Genomic DNA, 17,826 nt, shown 5'->3' with positions numbered 1-17,826 from the left:
CCAAATATGGCAAGGTGAGCTTCTCTTCTATGGGCCGACCTTAAAATAAAAAGGGGCTTCTTTTGTGTTTTACATTTAAAAAAAAAAAAAATCAGAACACAGGGTAGAAATATAAACAAAGGAATGTCGTACATCTTTCAGCTTCTTTTTCAAAAAACAACAGTCAGCATGTCAGCTTTGCTTCTCAGTGGAAAAAAACTGACAAGCATACAACAACAATTATATACAAAATTCTCCTTTTCCAAAAAGCTGGTTTTCATTGGCACAAAACTAACGTTACAAACTAACAATTAATCCACATAAAAAAAAAATCAACTCCTTGTACTTTCTAAACTTGCATTAAAGGTAAAAAAGAAATGCACCCAGATAGCTAGGTTGAGTTCAAACACATACATAATAAAATAAATTCCTTAGGTCAGATACAAAATGCAATACATCTCCCCTTTGGTAGAAAGATTTTCCCCTTTATCAAAAACAAAAACTTTTATTATAGCCTGCATTAAGGTGCAAGATTTAATTCGTTTAAGGCGGATAGTGCTGCCACCAACCTTCCACCACTTCTAATTAAATGGACGGATATAATTTTCACTTTTATGATCCATGGAACAGCTGCACGGCACTGAGAACCTCTTGGTCATAGTGCTGCTCTACTTTCACGGTTTTAGTGTGCTCGTGACAGCTGCTTACATCTTCCAGGTCTTCTGCCGTATCTCCAAAACCATGGTAGTGTCCATAGTGGAGATATTCACCGGAGTCGGGCAGAAAAGCACCCCATGCAGGCCGGTGAGATACGCAGCTGCTTGGGCTACCATTGAGGTGCAGTGAGCCACACATGTCGTTTCTCGATTCAGCTGGAATGAAAGGGGACTGATAGCATTGCCCGTTTGTGGCGAAGCTGTTGACAGTGAAACTGTTCTGCTGCCCATGACCATTCCTCAAACCTGTGGCTATGGCTTCATCTGTCATTTAAAACAAGACATGCGTCAGAAAGTGATGATGAACAAATGGCCTTGATTACATATGAACTTGAGTCAGAACAGAGAAACAAAAACATTTTACAAATACATTGTAGTTGAAAAAACATTTCATTTTCAGTATGAGCACTTTTTTGACAGTATATAATAATTATGGATGTCCTGAGCCGATCTCAAGGATCGGTCTCTGGGCTGATTAAGTATTTTCTTAACTGATCGGTATTGGCTATCCTAAGCCCGATCCTTTATTTTACGTCACCTGTAAGACAGGTTTTAACAAGATGACAAGTCATCAAGCAGACTGTTCTCTTCCAAATGGTCACAAGGGGAAAAGGGGTAGCTTTTTTGTGTGTGTGGAGTGCACTGGAACACCCAACTGCAAAAGTCAGCAGTGATAAAATCTAGAATGTTTTTTCTTTTACTCTGAGAAAGCATAACTACTATATAAAAAAAAATCATAACATAAAATGTGCCTTAAATGTTTCAAATAAACCATTTCAACATAGAATTCAAGCAGATTGCATTTGAAATCTTTTATGTAGTAAAATATTACCCTATGCATTTATTCATTTGTAAACAAGACACATCTACATGAAATATCCTAAAAATCAGTAAGCTTTCACTGTGAAATATATTGCTGGAAGTTTTATTGCATACAAGCCTGTATTTAAGATAACAGTAAGCTAATTTACTTTTACAAAATTTATTTAGAATTACCATATACAGAATATATGGCAAAAGTTCATGGAAATGAAGCCAAGAAAACTAGCAACTCTTCAGTACGTGTCTTTCTGTATGTTTTGTCTAAAAAGTAAAATTCCCTGTATGTGCGCATACTTAAATTAAACACTTTTAGATTAGGAAAAATTGATGTTTCATCCCAAATAATATTATATTGCAGATATATTGAAGAATATATCATCCCAGTCTTTCGATCTGACAGCTTGTTGATAAGACTGGGGAAACTTGTTGATAACCTGGCCATCATAAATAAGCATAAGAGTTTGTCCATAGCCAGGGGCCAGGAACAGAAGTCATGGATGTGGGCTCCAACATTTTTAGGGTGGGAGAGGAGTTCCTCAAAGAAACACTGTCTTCATGATGTTCAAAGTCAATAGAGATTGGTGGAGAAGGTCCAGTCCCACCTGATTGGTTTTCAGCAGTTGATTCCACATTCATACTTTCAAGCTCCTCTCCAATTCCATTGTTTGTCTTCTCCGAGAAATTTGTGCCTGAATGGAAAACATACAATATAGTCAGAAAAATATGGTTTTCCTTGGATTAGAATTGACGTTTTGCACAGACTATTTACATACTCTCAGTTCTTGCTTTTTTCACATGGTTTGGCTCCGTGCAATCGAGAAATCTTTTCCTATTGGCTGTCCCATTCAGAAGACTGCGGCCCTGGATGTGCGTGTGGTCAGTCCCATTATGAGCAAATCCATTTAGCTTATTTAGCTGGTTGTGTGCGTTAGAGAGAAGCTGAGCACAATCATGGAAGCCTTGACCATGGGCCAGGTCAGCTGCTGTCAAACCATTTGCATTCCTCAAGCTGCACAGTGAGTAAAGAAAAGATGATTAGTCGGATCTGGAATTGTCTGATTAGCACGGTTATGCTAATGTTATGCTACCATTTCAAATTTAAGGCTGCAAAGACTTTCCCTTTTATTCTATAAGCTAGTTTTTGGAAAGGCCCAAAAAGTTATTTATTCACACACTGCAGCAGGAAATAATATTGTTCTGAAACCATTTTTTTTTTTTGTCTTAAAATATATCCCAAAATACTTTCTCTCTTACATAATTTTTGTGATCAAAATATAACAATCTGATACAAGTTTAATACTCATGATGATTTGGAGAATTGTAATTTTAAAAGTACTGAAGGCAGTCAATCTTTGTTTCAAGAGGTAGCTAAAACCAGAACAAACTGACCTTAGTTCATTAGAAAGTTACAGAAACGTTCAAAACATATTTATCTCCAAATGCAGTGTGTGCACTTAAATGAGAATTCAGACATGAACCAACATGTTAAATTAATAGAAGATGTTTAGACAGTAATTTTAATCAGATTACATTTTATATGGTTTAAGAATAAATGTTTGCCATTTTGCAAAAATGGACATAAGATTAAAGGAAGTTCACTTAAAAGATGAAAATTCTGTCATCATTTACTCACCATCAAGGAATAACATTTGGGTCAGCAGTTGGTTCATTTATGAATTCGGTTTTACCTATCTGTCTCTCCCTTTGTATTTTAAAAGGGGGTTACATTAAAAACAAGTAAAAAAAAAACAACAACAAACATATGTGACAATGCCTCAGAATATAAAAGACAAGTTAAGACAGTTATTCAAAAAAGTTATATGATTGGTTTGCATTCACACATTCCTGCTTAAACATCCCTTTACTGTCAAATAAAATATTAAATGCTTCCAAGTGTGTTAGATTGAATCTTTTAATCTTCCAGAAACATTCAATCAAAACATCAGACAATGCCAGACAATTCTTAAGTCTAGGAATTCACTGAACTGGAGTTAAGAATGACCATTTATATGCCCAAGTAAAAATGTCAAAAGTACTGGTACTTCAGTACCAAAATACAAAAATGTAACAATACCAGACTTTCTGCAGTAGTACTGACTTAATGTTGTGCACTAGGCTGACAGAGGGTTTCTTTCAACCGCTTACATGCAGATATTTGTGCATGTTCTCTCAGATGAGCGTCCATGTCTGATATTCAATGTATTACTGACCGTTTACCTTTTTTTAAGGCAATACTTAATAAAAATAGTAGTCAAAGGCTACATGGCATTGTTTTAATGCATTTATTTACAATTATTAATTATAATAAATGTAAAATTTAAATTGTTAAATAAAAATAAACACTTAAAAGGAGTGTTCAATAGAAATTAGCTTTTGCTATTGAATATTTGCTATTATACTAAAATGGTGGAATTGTGACAATAGAGAAAAACTAATTTTTCACGATCAAGTTGTTTCTAAAACAATTTAATATGGTTTGCTTTTAATCGTTAACCTTCATCTCACTCATGCGCAGATTGCCAAAAACCTACTTGTTCATTTATAATACATTTTATTATCATCATCATCAGTATGTTAAATCATTGATCTAAATCTTTAGATAAAGATCACAATGTAATCCAAAAGTTGTCAAATCATAAATTAGGTATCATTCGAAAGCTTAAGAACCATTTTGAAATAGGAAAACGGTTCCTTTCCTTGCTCCCCTAGTGGGCGGTGTCAGGTTTCATATTACAACATTTACTAACTACTTTATGATCAAAACCTTTTATAATCTTGACAAAAAGAATGTAATCGTAAGAGTCTAAAGGTTCCATATTTTGAGATAGAAGTGACATTTTGACAGAAATGTATTAATTTGTTAAAGGAGAATGCATAAAAAAAAATTTCAATGGAATGTGGATGACAACCGGTAGCTATTTTTTGGTACAGCGCCTATACAAGATCTCGTATGAACTTCAGTTTTTGTGATATCAACTTAAAATTTGGCACACAAATTGGTTAGACATTTGGCTTTGATTTTACAGTAATTTTAGAGTAAAAATATTTTGTAAAATATATATTTTATATAAAATAATAATTTAGTACATTTGATTTACAGAAAATGTTAACTTCCATAACTCTTTCATACTTTTATTTTTTTTGAGTGCTTTCACTTCTGCAATAATCTGCTGAGTGTCTTTAAAACAAGACCAAACTTGGTTGTAATTCAAGAATGCTTTGGAATATAGACCTATTTAAATTTGGATAGTGCATTTCCACATCTATTCTCAAAAAGGGGGTGACAGTTAGGGGGTTAAATTCATGCATTTACTTGCAAACACAATGACAGGATTTTATGCTAAACCCTCAATTGGTCAATAAGAAGGTGGTCTGCACATAGAATAAAGTTCTTCATTAAAACTGTTTTGGCATGAAAGACGTATTGCTACAACTAATTGTCTGGCACTGAAAATGAAGAGGTCCTACATTTGAGTATATTAGCTCAAGGAAGCATTTAATGTTTTAAAACATTATTTGCTTTGTAATCTTAACATAGCTTTCTACTTTTGCTTACAAGTATACTCCTATTCAAGCTAAATTCAAGCTTGATTAGCTTGAGCTACTGTATGATTAACATGTATTATTGAGCCTCCCCTTATTCTTGTTAGTTGAGAACAAATAAGTAAAGAAGAAAACAAATCTTGCAGAATAAGTAACAAGACATTGCTGTCTAGGCAAAGCATGCAGGTCTAAATGCTATCATGACTGTTCTCCTAGAATCAAAACCAATCACCACAAGAAATACCTCGACAGATTGCCAGTGTGTAGATACTGAAGGGAGCGATAGTGTGAACACTCAATGTAAGGGTGTTCGCTGAAGAACGTGTGGCAGCAGTTTTTGGAATGCTTCCCCCCTTTTCTGGGCTTTACTTGAGAAAATCAAGTCATGTTCAAATTCAACCGCTGCAAAACATTGAGATGTGTAGGGATTTTCCTTCTCTGTAACGGTTCACAATGGATCTTCAATATTTTTTGCAAACATGCTACTTTAATCAGAAAGGTAACAGATATAGTACACATCTAAGAGGCATAAAAACAAGCAGACATTCATGAAACTTATCTATAAAGTATTGACACATCCTTGCTTTTAAGTATGCTATGTTCTGCTGCACTAGCTACTGTATACCCTAGACCATCTTTCTTAAGGACAGATTTTGTGCAGATCTGACTGAAAGTAAGTTCCACTTCCTATTTGCATTTTCTGAGGGTTATAATAAGCTCATTAGAAAGATGGACACAAACATAAAAATAAAAAAAGTCAAGGCCTATATATTAAAGTCAGATGGGACACAACTAAGGCTGTCAAAGATTAAGTTTTAATGCATTCAGTTCATCTTTCTGGCTTACTGAACTAAACAGTACACTATACAACTGTATTACACCTTGCAGTGGCAGCAAATTAATTTACTTTTGTTCCAAGTTTGGATTTAATTCATAAATTAATTTACTGTTGAGTCTCTGAATTTACTAATAAACCATTTTCTAATAAACATGATCCCAACTATGGACTTTTGATGTTTTAGTATTAAAACCTGCAGCAATGCTTTTTGAAAAAATACATAGACTCCAACTGTAGAAGTCAAGCAGAACAGAGTAAAACCATTTTAATATCAAATTGGGATTTTTTTGTATTTTTGCCTAATACAATTTAATGGCGTTTAACAAATGATCTCTTTAGACTTAATCTTTCAATACATTGACTTTGACAGCCTTAGTGATTACATTTTTGGTGTAACAGCTTGAAAACTTTTTTCTTTGGTAAATGGTGTCACTCACTTGGGCTCTGTATAGTAAGAAAGTGTTAAAGCTTCAATTACAACAAAACAAAGCACTGCTATGCTACATATTGATAGTATAGACAATTCTATGGACATTTTTTCAACCAGTCTAATTTACGGTTATAAATGACAATTATCATGATATATATCAATTAGTGTTTCAATTGAAACTAAGTTTTGAAGAACTTGGCCAATTAAAATATACAAGCAAACAAAGAAATAAATTACAGACAATGCTGTATTCGAAAAAGAATGCTTTTCGGTATGTTAGCAAATGGGTCTACAAATTGATAGATATTTTAAGAATTAAGATTATTTGGGGTTTCATGTTTTTCAAAAACATGTATAAACATGTTACATACAGATGTTTTGAAGAAAAAAAGACGATGAATAATTTTCATCATTTTATAAGTCCGCTTTACAAGTAGGTTCATCACATCATGTTAAATTCAGAGATTGTTATTAGAGATTGTTAGGTGTATACTTATACTAAAAGCAGTGCTTCAGTTTTGCCACACACTACACAACTGTACAATTTTGTGGTTGTAGTCTCATTTCAAAAATGAGAAAACTTTCCAACACGTGCCAAACCAGTTCACACCAACTTGCCAAGGATATCGAACCCGGATCCAGCTAAATTTACTCAGTCTGGTCTACAGAACGTCCTTGATGCTACAGTATAACAGACTTAACCCACTGCAAAAATTTTACTCGAGAGAAAATTATTTCAATGGAAAAAACAGGCGAACTAGAAAACATAAGAACTTACTTCACAATATGAGAGATATTTGTCTGTTTATTACTAATGTTTGCCAGATTGTTAGGCCGCGTGTCCACCAAAGCGTTTTTTAGCCAGCTGAAAACTCTAGGCGCTCTGCAGAAAACGCCAAGCTGTGGGTGCTTGAGAGCGTTTTGGCAGCGTAGCGGTTTTTTCAGTTGAGACGCTTTGCTATTATACATAATATCTGCGGAAGTGTTACTAGTATCTCATTTTACGGATAGTTTGTTTCTGTTTTGTTTCTATATAAACATGTCGATACAATGTGAAGTATTTTCTCTGGCTCTTGTTTTAAATGATTTGGATCCATTATTATGCTTGTCGTCATCTGTTGACATTGAAAAGCAGAGTGTGGCGGTTGGTCGGTGTTGTATTTGTCCCGCCTCTCATCCACTGTGATTGGACGGTTGGGTAAAAAGTGACAGTGATGAGCGCTGCTTTTTACCCAAAGTTTTATGGTTTTTATGGTAAGTTTTATCGGTAAAAAATAGAGAAATAGACGCTCAGCGCCTCGTTACACTCCTGGAGTTTTAAAAACGTGGTGCTCCCGTTGAAACCAATTGGAAAAATATGCTAGCTGCAGGAAAAAAAGCTTTGGTGGACACACGGGTTTAATGCAAGTTTGTGATCTTTTCTGGGGCATGTGCTGGTATACACTGACTGATGCATCTATGAACAGTGTCGGTTTGAGAGTGCCATTAACTCATAAGAAATTTCTGAATGATTTAAAGAGAACTCAATAAAATTTTTGTTTTAAGCTAATCTGGAAAGAGAAGTCATTTCTTTAAGACAATATAATACACATTTTATGTCATTAAACACACAAACACAAGGCAACATGCTTTTAAGGTTACCTACAGACGTACTTTAAAAACAAATGCACAATTACTCAAACATCCACCCATCTTTCAGCCCTCACATACGAGTACCATTCTCAAAAAAACTATCCTTTAACTATCCTTTTTAAGACCAGTACTTACTTTAAGAATCTTCATTCACTTACTGGATTTAAAGCAAAATGTAATTGCATTTTAAGAGGTCTCTAGTAATCCAGCACAGCCAATATGAGAATCTGCATGTACCTACATGTCAGTGTAACTTTATTGGCTAAGAGTGATACCTTTGAAAGAAAAAAAGAATGGATCATTTATTTCTCATATTGAATATTTCTAAATTGCAGTTTGCGTTCTATGCCAAGATTAGTAAAAATACCTCTGATCTGCTGGGGGGAAAAAATGAGGAAATGTGCATTTGTTGTGTGATTTTCATCTTAACCTCAAACTGAATCACTAAACACAAACACACCTTTTAAGCTAAACGAGGACAAAAAGTTTAGACAGACATGTTAATTAAAGAAAAACTCCACTAAAAAAGCTCTGCTGGCCTAATGCTGACTGTAGCTGCATCCAATAAAACAGTGCAGTACATTTAAAGGATTAGTTCACCCAAAAGTGAAAATTCTGCCATTCATGTCATTCCAAACCTATAAGACTGTCGCCCATCTTCAGAACACAAATGAAGATACTTTTATATTCCCTCATAATTTTTGTCCATCCATCGCAACCAAAACTTTGACTCATGAAGAAGAACAAAAAGTATCCTTATGAATCAACCAATTTAATTCAAGTCTTCTGAAGAGACAATCGCTTAATATGACCAACAGATATGATTTAGGCTTTAATTAATATTTAAACATTGATTAAAAGAAAATAGAAGCTCAACCGTGCTTGCTTGAAGCACGAAGACCAACAAGGTAAGTGTCTTCTTAAGTGTCACACAAGCACGTTCAAGCTTCCATGAGAAACTAATGAGGTTTGTTCTGGCGTATCAAATACAGTTGAGCTTCTCTTTACCATATTTGATGTGCTCAATGTATTTTTTTTTTTTTTTTTTCTCGAATAGAAGCCCAAAATATAGCTGCAAGCAGCCACATCGGGGCTGCAGTATACGGACACGGTTTTGTCTATCGACAAAATCCATAACATTTTGTCGGCACGGTCTAGAGATGATACGATTCGATTTTGGTGAAAATCAGACAAACGGTCTAGGAGAAGTTCGAAAAAGTAGGTTTTAAAAGAAAATAAAGATGGCGGACAGGAAGTTTGGCTGACTATGGCAAAATTGTTATCCATGTTTTCGGCATAACCCAAGGAATCTATTAAGACCAGTGTCATTACAATAGGCAAATTTATTCAAAAATTATTATTAGCATTTTTGTAAATTTGTTATAACTTTTTTACCACAAGGTGGCGCTACCCCAAAACTTTTTGAGTACCTTCAAGGCATGGTGCCAATGACTCATAACGATATGCTAATGCTTTCATAAAGTATAGCATTTTATATCACAATACTGTATTGAAGTCAATGGCAATTTCATGTTTTGTTCTATTATAGCGCCACCAAGAGGCACAATCCCACAATTTTTTTTATGTGTCCTTAGAGTGAGCCCATACATGAGTGTGTCAAATTTGGTGAAAATATCTCTCATTTCGTTTTGGAGTTATAGACATTTATATGTATAAACACATAAATTACCCACACCTGACTTGGTTTACATTTTCTTGCCACTTACTATTAATGGGGAACTTGGCAACTCTAGTCATTTCTTCGCTGATTTTCACTTTTGTTGTCGCATGTTTTCTCATCGAGCTCCCCCTACAGCTGTGCGGCTAAGTTTTCACAACACTGTCATAAAAAAACTCACTTGCGGCGCCCTCCTCCCGCTTTCTGCCGCTGCTCATGTGCATTTGTTATTATCGGAGCCGGCCAACTTTATCGTGTGGAGATATGTCTACCGAGGTGGGTAATACACCATACACAGTATGTGTCATAGAATTATGTCGAATTGCCATAAAGCAGTCCGTGTTTCTCGCTCGTTCTCGCTTCTCAAGAGACTTCCTATTTCCAACCTACCGGGACGTTAGTCCCCATGTTGCAAGGTTGGTTTTCCGCCTGGGAAGGCTGGGGGGAGCGGGGAAAGTCACCATTCTCTCCAGAACAGGTTATTAAACCATTCAAATGATTTCTAAACGGTTTTATTAAGTTGAAATAGTTGCCAAGTGCCCCTTTAAAATTTTGATATTTGGGCATTAGCATATAGCCAACGACCTATGTTTCCAAACTTCCTACGGTGGTTTAGTCTCGATTGGTCTGAAGATGATCTGGTTCAATTTTCGTGAAAATCGGAGCAACGGCCTAGGAGTTAGAAAAAGTAGGTTTTTCGGATAATTCAAAATGGTGGACCAATTTTCACGACGGAAAATGACGTCATAGGGTGCAATCGGCTTGAGCCAAGGAATCAGAGGAACAAATAATTTGGTTTCTAGCCCTTATGAGTCAAAAGTTATCAGCATAAACATGAGTGACATTTTAGACAGTTGGTGGCGCTAGAGGGATTGAGTTAGAGACTCCAAATTTGCTATGGTGACAGATCAGACTGTCCTCTATCAGTGTGCCAAATTTCATAACTTTCCCACAAGCGGTTCTATGGGCTGCCATAGACTTCCAGAGCGGAAGAATAATAATAAGAACGCCAACGATTTCAATAGGTGCCTACGCACCTTCGGTGCTTGACCCCTAATTGAACCTCTCCATCACATGGACTACTTTGACACATCAAGAAGTACAAAAATATATTGTAAAGTTTTAGTAGCGTAGACTTTCAATGGATGGACAAAAATGATTAAAGAATATTAATAATACCTTCATCTGTGTTCCGAATATGAAAAGAAGTCTTATGGGATTGGAACGACATGAGGGTGAGTAAATGATGACATTTTGGGGGGCGGATGAACTATCCTTTAATTGAAATAATACAATTTAAGTGGTTGTACATTTGCAGTTGTTTCTAGAATTGAAATGTGTTTTGAAAGAAAAATCTAGGGAAATTTTGTTTCTGTGGTATGTGGAAAATGCAAATAACAAAATGACATTTATTTAGCAATTTTTTTAACTATAGACATTGTACTACAAGGGTGACAATTACTAATTGTATGCTAAATAATTCTTGCAATAATATTTGCATTTACATTCTTCTGATTGTGGCATAAAGTCAAATTATTTTTCAGGACTCAATTAATAGAAGTGTCTAAGGACTTTAAAGCTTTCTTGAGCCGATCAGGTATAAATGTGAATTATGTATCAAGGCTTTCTAGTTGCATATCATCTGGTTTCATGACATGGTCAAAATCAAAATGCAGGCTCTATGGCAGAGCTTTTTTATTTATTTATGGAGATTCCATTTAACACTGTGATGTAACAAAAAGCATCTCATGAAGTCACATGATAAAGCATTTAAAAAAAAAAAAAAAAAAAAATAAGACAGTGACTTACTCCGGTTTGGCTCCCTGGACCAACAAGGCATTAATACACTCCATGTTACCGGCCCGTGCTGCTTTGTGAATGGGTGTTTCACCCACATAATCCTGAAACCATATGGCAAATGCAACATTTTGACAGGCTTTCACAACAATAATTGAACAGTTCACCATGCAACAGTCAGGCTGACAACATTCTGTACATCAATTTATGTATCATTCAAAAGCTTTAATGGGCACAGCCATCAGCATGGTTGAAAACAATGTGGATCTAAAATGCTGTTTAAAGGTCCATGTCTGCACCTCTGGTAGATATCACTCTGAAGAAGAGAATCTAAAGGAACACTCAGCCAGTGAGTCATAAGGAAGACACTGAACTCTTCACCCTAACACAACAGCTCCCCCTAAAGGCAGTAAACTGAAGCGCAGACAATAATTTGCTCCTAAATAACCCAGATAATACCACAAAATGTAGGTCAAACCACACAATTACTGCAGAAACAGTAATATAACAGGGATTGCTCTCATTCACTTCCTCTTGAACCAACACAATAATACAGGATGGACAGCTCCATCAGTCTCTGTGCATGTTTGTCTAGTTAAAACATATGTGATGTCACTATTAAACAAAATAACAGTAAATGCAAGTCGAGCAAAGGCAAGTTGAGCCTGATTTGAACTGCCCGATTGATCGGCTGCTTATTTAAATGGTCCAGTAATCACTTTTAAAGCTGCACGATTCTGGATAAATTGAAAAAAATAAATAAAATAATAATATCACAATTTTTTGTTTAAAATAGAGATCACAAATCTGCCATAATTCTGAATAGACAACTATACAAAATATAATTTACTAGAGGTTCTGATCAAATGTTAGTTGCTGCAGTCCATTTAAATTTTATTTTTTTAATTTATGTATTTTCTTTTAATCGATTTGAATGAATGATGATTCAATGACTCAAAGACTTCACTTGATTCATTACTGGATGAATCAGAATTTATGAACAAATCTCTTGAATGGCTGATTCAATGACAAATGCATTTTTTAACAGTCACTTGTCGCCACTTACTGGTGTAACAATGTAAATGATACGATCTATATTTGAAGAGTCAAGTTACTTTCAAAAGGTGGATTACTCTATTTTGATTGTTATCTTAACCATCAGTGTTTATATCCTTTTATCCAAGTACAAGTGATAATTGTTTTTTTACAGTGTGTTCAGGGGACAGGCAGCTAGCAGATAGTGAGGAGATGTTTGCTGTATGTGACAAAAAAAGTTTTGGCCTAAAAAACGCGTGACATCGCTTAGAGCACCTTTAATGTATAGATAAATGTTGAGATAAATAAGATTAATAAATGTTGTAGAACTATTGTTCATTGTTAGTTCATGTTAACAAATGTAGTCAACTAATGTTAACAAACGAAAACTTGAAAAATGACAATCTGTCATCATCTGTCACCTTTTTTTTCTACTTGTCTTCATCTGTTGTTAAGGGGTGAGTAACCTCTAATGCCCTTTAGGCTAATTCACAGACTACAGTGCTCAACCCTTGGGGAAAGACGTCACCATTCAAAGATTTGTCTATCACAAAGAGGATCATCCCTAGCAATAGGATCAGTTTGGCAGAGATTTGTGCACCAGGACACCGGAGAGAGGATAGAGAAATGAAAGAAGTGGAAGCAGGGATGATAAGTTAGGCAACTGATAAGAGGACTTTAAGGCACTTCCTCAAAGATAAATGGTATGAAGGAAGACAGTAACTAATAAATTCAACAATACTAATATTTTACCAAAACATTGAAACTGAAATTAGTTTTAATTTAGCTGAAAACCGCAAGTTTAGTTAATTAATTAACTGTATATAATCATTTAAACTGCACACAACACAAGGCAGTTTAATATCAACTTTTTAATGTTATAATTGTTTCTACTTCAATTTGATCTTTAAATAAATTAAAGTGGCTATAACAACTTGTTTTAATCAAAGATTTATTCAAACATACATTAATGAAGACAACTGGTTAAGTAAAAATGTAATGAATATGCGATATAATGCATATATTATCAAAATGCTCCTCTCTAGAGTTCATTTTTTCTAGCTGACCAATGACCTATGGACATTTACCAGAAGTAAATGTAACATTACGTGACATACGGTTTACAAGCTGTTTGGTTTTGAAATCTTTGGAAAAAAATTCATGAGGCTGATATCACCACAAATAATAAAGTCTCAACTCATTTATCAAGTTCAAGTCACATATAGGACATCACAAGTCCTGTATATTGTCATACCAGTACAGTATAACCCTCATCACTAATGCCAGCTATTATTGTACATGGACCAACCTGTCTGTTTATTTCAGCCCCAGTGTGTAAGAGCCACAGCAGGCATTCTGGATTTCCTCCAAATGCAGCAATGTGAGCCGGGGTCTGGGCGAACTGTGTTGTCAGTGCATTAACTTCACATCCCACTTGCACCAGCCTCATAACACACTCCAGCTGTTTGTGACAGAGAGAAAAGTAAAAAAATAAAATCAACAAACCATTGAAATGACTTTGCACCATGCTTGTCAACACATGACCATCAATAGTTCCAGAACATTTTATGAGATAAGGAGTGAGCCTTTAGCTCAAGCTGCAGTTTATATCATCAGACTTCACAGTGGTTAAATATTCTCATCTTTTTTAGAAGTGTCTGTTTATAATAAACACACGAGTAAGCAGAGACATCTAGACAAGTATCTTACCTGACACTGATATTAACATGGGCAGTCTTCGTAGTTTCCACGATTTGGTTGTATTTATTAATTTTATGATTCTACTTTTTCGTCGGATACCATCCATATTGAAATTAAATTAAATTATGCGAAAGATTGGTGTTCAAACGGTAGCTCAGATAGTTCAAACCACACACACGAGGAGAAGCCTTAGTATAATACAATATCGGCAATCACAGACATTCACATGCGGACGGGGTTAGATTTCTCAGAGGACCGTTGAGTTTGCCGAAAACACTAGGTAATTTGCCCTGGAATTTTTACTGAGGTTTTGTGAGAAAAGCATAGACATGGCAGGGTCGGACAGGATCAAACTCAAAGTACGCCTGTGAAACACAAATTTCTCTAACGCCCTCCATGAAAACTAGTCCCGTGTGAATAGGGCTTCAGAAAAAAAAATGGTTTGAGCCAGACTGACTCCTGATCTCTCTGACTAGGTATTTGAAGCTCATGTTCTCTGCTCTGCTGTCAGAGACCAGCAGCTGTGTTGCAATTTCAACATGGTACACCATGGTGTAAGGGAAGTTTACTTTATTATAGCCTACACGTAATCGTATATTAAAAATAACACAAAATGTTCAAATGTACCTGATATGCTTGTCTGACTCTGCATATGTGTGCATCTTTCCCTTTCATTTTCTGACTGCATAAATCTTGATAATTTCCTATCTTTGGTCCTTTTCTCTTTTTGCATTGTGTCTGTATGGGAAAAGTGTGTATTATGTGTATTATTACATTAAGGTTTTGCTTAGTTTAAGTTATTGCATTGCTAATAACATTTATTTCACAGAAATGTAAAGGGCGAATTCACATTGTGTGTCATTCACAAAGTTAATTCTTTGTAAATGTATCACCTGTATGTTTCCTTTTCTGCATTCTGTATGAGATTGGGAGAGAAATGTAAAGGGCGAACTCACGCTGTAAAAGACTGCTTTATCTTTTATCAGTTGATGCCCATCTATTACACTACAAGACAACATAATTTACAATGGGGCAACTTATTACCCTGTTCTCTGGCTGTTCTCCCTTCTTGACATTAATCAAACTCTCCAACACATGGTAAAATTGTGGAGTAAATCCTTTAAACATTTTCAAGTCCTACCACCTCTGTTGGCAGTTTGAAACTGCTTCATGGCCAAAACATCTGTGAAATGTGCAAAATCAGCAGATGCTAGGAGCAGAAACACTTACACTCCGCTCCTCATCTAATATTTGGGAACTTAGAAAAAAGGAGGAGGGAGAGGATAAAGCGGCTAAAATGTATGGCAACACATCACTGGTAAAATACGAAGAATAGTAAAAAACTCTCAGGTGTACAGAAGTGTAGAATGGTCATCAAAAAAAAAAAAAAAAAAAACTAGAATTGTACTAAAGCTGAGGAATTTGAGCCAGTGTTGAAGTGTGGAAAACACGGCACATTTTACAGGACTGGTTCTTTGCTCAGAGGGTTTCTGTGGAAACTTCCATCAGGAATAATGCTAAAAATAGTTACACACCACTAAGGCTTTTCCTTTTTTCCATAATGAATGTTGGCTTTGAAAAATAATGAGGTGATGTATTTGAAATAACATCAGTATTAATTGTAGACATTTTCAACAACACATAAGCAAAAGCCTTCTGCACTATAACAAAACTGTCTATAATCTCATGTTACATCACATCATTGGCCTAAGATCATGCAAACTGAAATCAATATTATCATAAAATGTTAACTATTTAACAAGGGGCATAAGAGGTTGTCAACAGTGTCAGTAAACACTTCCACTCTGCAGTGAATTTGTATAATTTAAGTCACTGTGGTTTGTATTTGTAAACTAGACTATTTAGGCATAATAACATAACATCGTAAAAAAAAATCAGCGAGTGACAAATTACTGACGTTTATTGTGCAGGCTTAATAATCATTTTTTAAAAGAATTAAATCATGAATTAAAACGCATGGCATAGAACTCTTAAAAATAAAATAAATAAATCCATTAAAAAAATGGACAACAATAGAAAAAAAAAAAGGTTTTGATTTTAAATTCGCGTTTTTGGCGCGTGGTGTTTTATTGGTCTTCGCTCAGCCAATGAATGAATCAGTGAGCTCGCGCCTGTGCGTCCTGGCGCCTGATGTTGCAGCCTTCCTGGCTTAGGCTGGCTACTGTCCATGCAAGTTGATTTGTCCAAGTAATGTGATCCAGAAACAAAGAAACAACCAGTAATGTCTATACTCGGCTTGATTTCTTCTATTCGACATAACTAGCCAGGTTTATCCGTAACAACATACTCGTTACGCACTTTAGATAGACAACACTGCCACTGACGCTGTAGTCTGCTTCATCTCAGATATAAATCATAATGCTCTCACTCGCAGTTCAAACATGTATTAAGTGATTAATCTCTGCTCATACCCAGCATGCGAGTTTGCACGCAGCCGCTGCGAATATGACCTGTTTTCTGCCGATGGCCTTATTGTCCATACAATATACGGCAACGGCAACCCATTTCTTATTGATGAGATTTGTTAACATAACTGAGTTTTGTTTGTATGCACATGTTGTGGTTCAGTTCTTGATGACAGCACGCCTGACCAATGATGTTAAACCCACGTTATTCCCTAAAATCATCGCGTCTCCGGAAGCCACTGTAACGTTACTTGGAAAAGAAATGCATTAGAAAACATACATCTATGAGATTAATGTTTTTATGTTACCTTCCCGAAGTGTGCTGCCCAATGAATGGGGGTCCAGCCGTAAAACGAGTCTTCGGCAACCAGGTCCGCCTGGTTGGCGGAGCGCTGAAGCAAAGAGCACAGAACGCCGACGTCTCCATCCCTGCATGCGCGGTGAAGCGGGTAACGTATGTTCAGCACCTCGTCGTTGGAGAAACCGGGCTCCAGCTCTACAGACATGCTCCAGCAGTTCTGCTGTGACGCGGAAAACCCGAATTATTTGGCTTATGAACGCCCTAGGGGTGAGCAAGGCGCTGTGCTCAGAAAGCAGCACCGTCTACACCACACACACACAAAGGAGGCAGTGAGACTGAACTGCGAGTGAACGGCGCTCACTCTCTCAAAAAGTATCTTGAGTAGCTGTTTGAAAATCCCGTGCTGGAGTTCTTCTGGGGCTGGGGATCAGGTTTACCCCAGAGGTTGACCCAGGCGCCAGACAACGTAATGACGTATAGAAAAACCCGTCATGGATTCTCGCCAGGCGTGTTCAGGATATTGGTTTGAAACCAAAATACGCGTTTCACACATAGACAGAAGAACAATCATATGCATGGCGGTAATAATTATTAAAATTAATATAATAATGCGGTGGTCTAAATGTAAACTGAATAGTGCTTTATATGTGGCAACATCTAAAGTAACTGGTTTCATGCAAGTCAAAATATAATTGAATCTGAGTATATGAATAAATCCTTGAAGTAACCGTTACAGGTCCGATCTATGATTAATCACGTTCACCTTTTTGTTTTCACCAAGTACAACGTTTTCCTGGATCAACAAGTTTAGGCTTATAACCAGGTTTAGGTGCTTTTACATTAGCATTAGTCACCTGTCATTTCCCTTTGATTTTAGGGATAACTTAAGGGATAGGTTCAGGGGTGGGGAGTGTTAGAACGAACGAAG

The 17,826-nt window shown here is 36.0% G+C and overlaps 1 protein-coding gene across 1 annotated transcript; it reads right to left on the bottom strand.

Annotated features, from left to right (window-relative positions):
- Positions 1-159: 159 nt before the first annotated feature.
- ankrd10a (ankyrin repeat domain 10a) lies at positions 160-17,240 on the bottom strand. Its single transcript, XM_056254304.1, has 6 exons — positions 16,906-17,240; positions 13,780-13,932; positions 11,448-11,539; positions 2,291-2,526; positions 2,120-2,206; positions 160-959 (listed from the first exon to the last, which is right to left on the bottom strand). Exons 1-6 carry the CDS (start codon positions 17,101-17,103, stop codon positions 592-594), a joined length of 1,134 nt encoding a protein of 377 aa, XP_056110279.1. The 5' UTR covers positions 17,104-17,240; the 3' UTR covers positions 160-591.
- Between the last annotated feature and the right edge of the window lie 586 nt (positions 17,241-17,826).

The sequence above is a fragment of the Rhinichthys klamathensis genome, unplaced genomic scaffold (genome assembly GCF_029890125.1).
Source record: "Rhinichthys klamathensis goyatoka isolate OS25496 unplaced genomic scaffold, OSU_Roscu_1.1 h1tg000111l_1, whole genome shotgun sequence".
Classification (NCBI taxonomy): domain Eukaryota; kingdom Metazoa; phylum Chordata; class Actinopteri; order Cypriniformes; family Leuciscidae; genus Rhinichthys; species Rhinichthys klamathensis.
The sequence above is the reverse complement of the archived record's forward strand: the minus strand, read 5'-3'. Positions and strand labels throughout refer to the sequence as shown.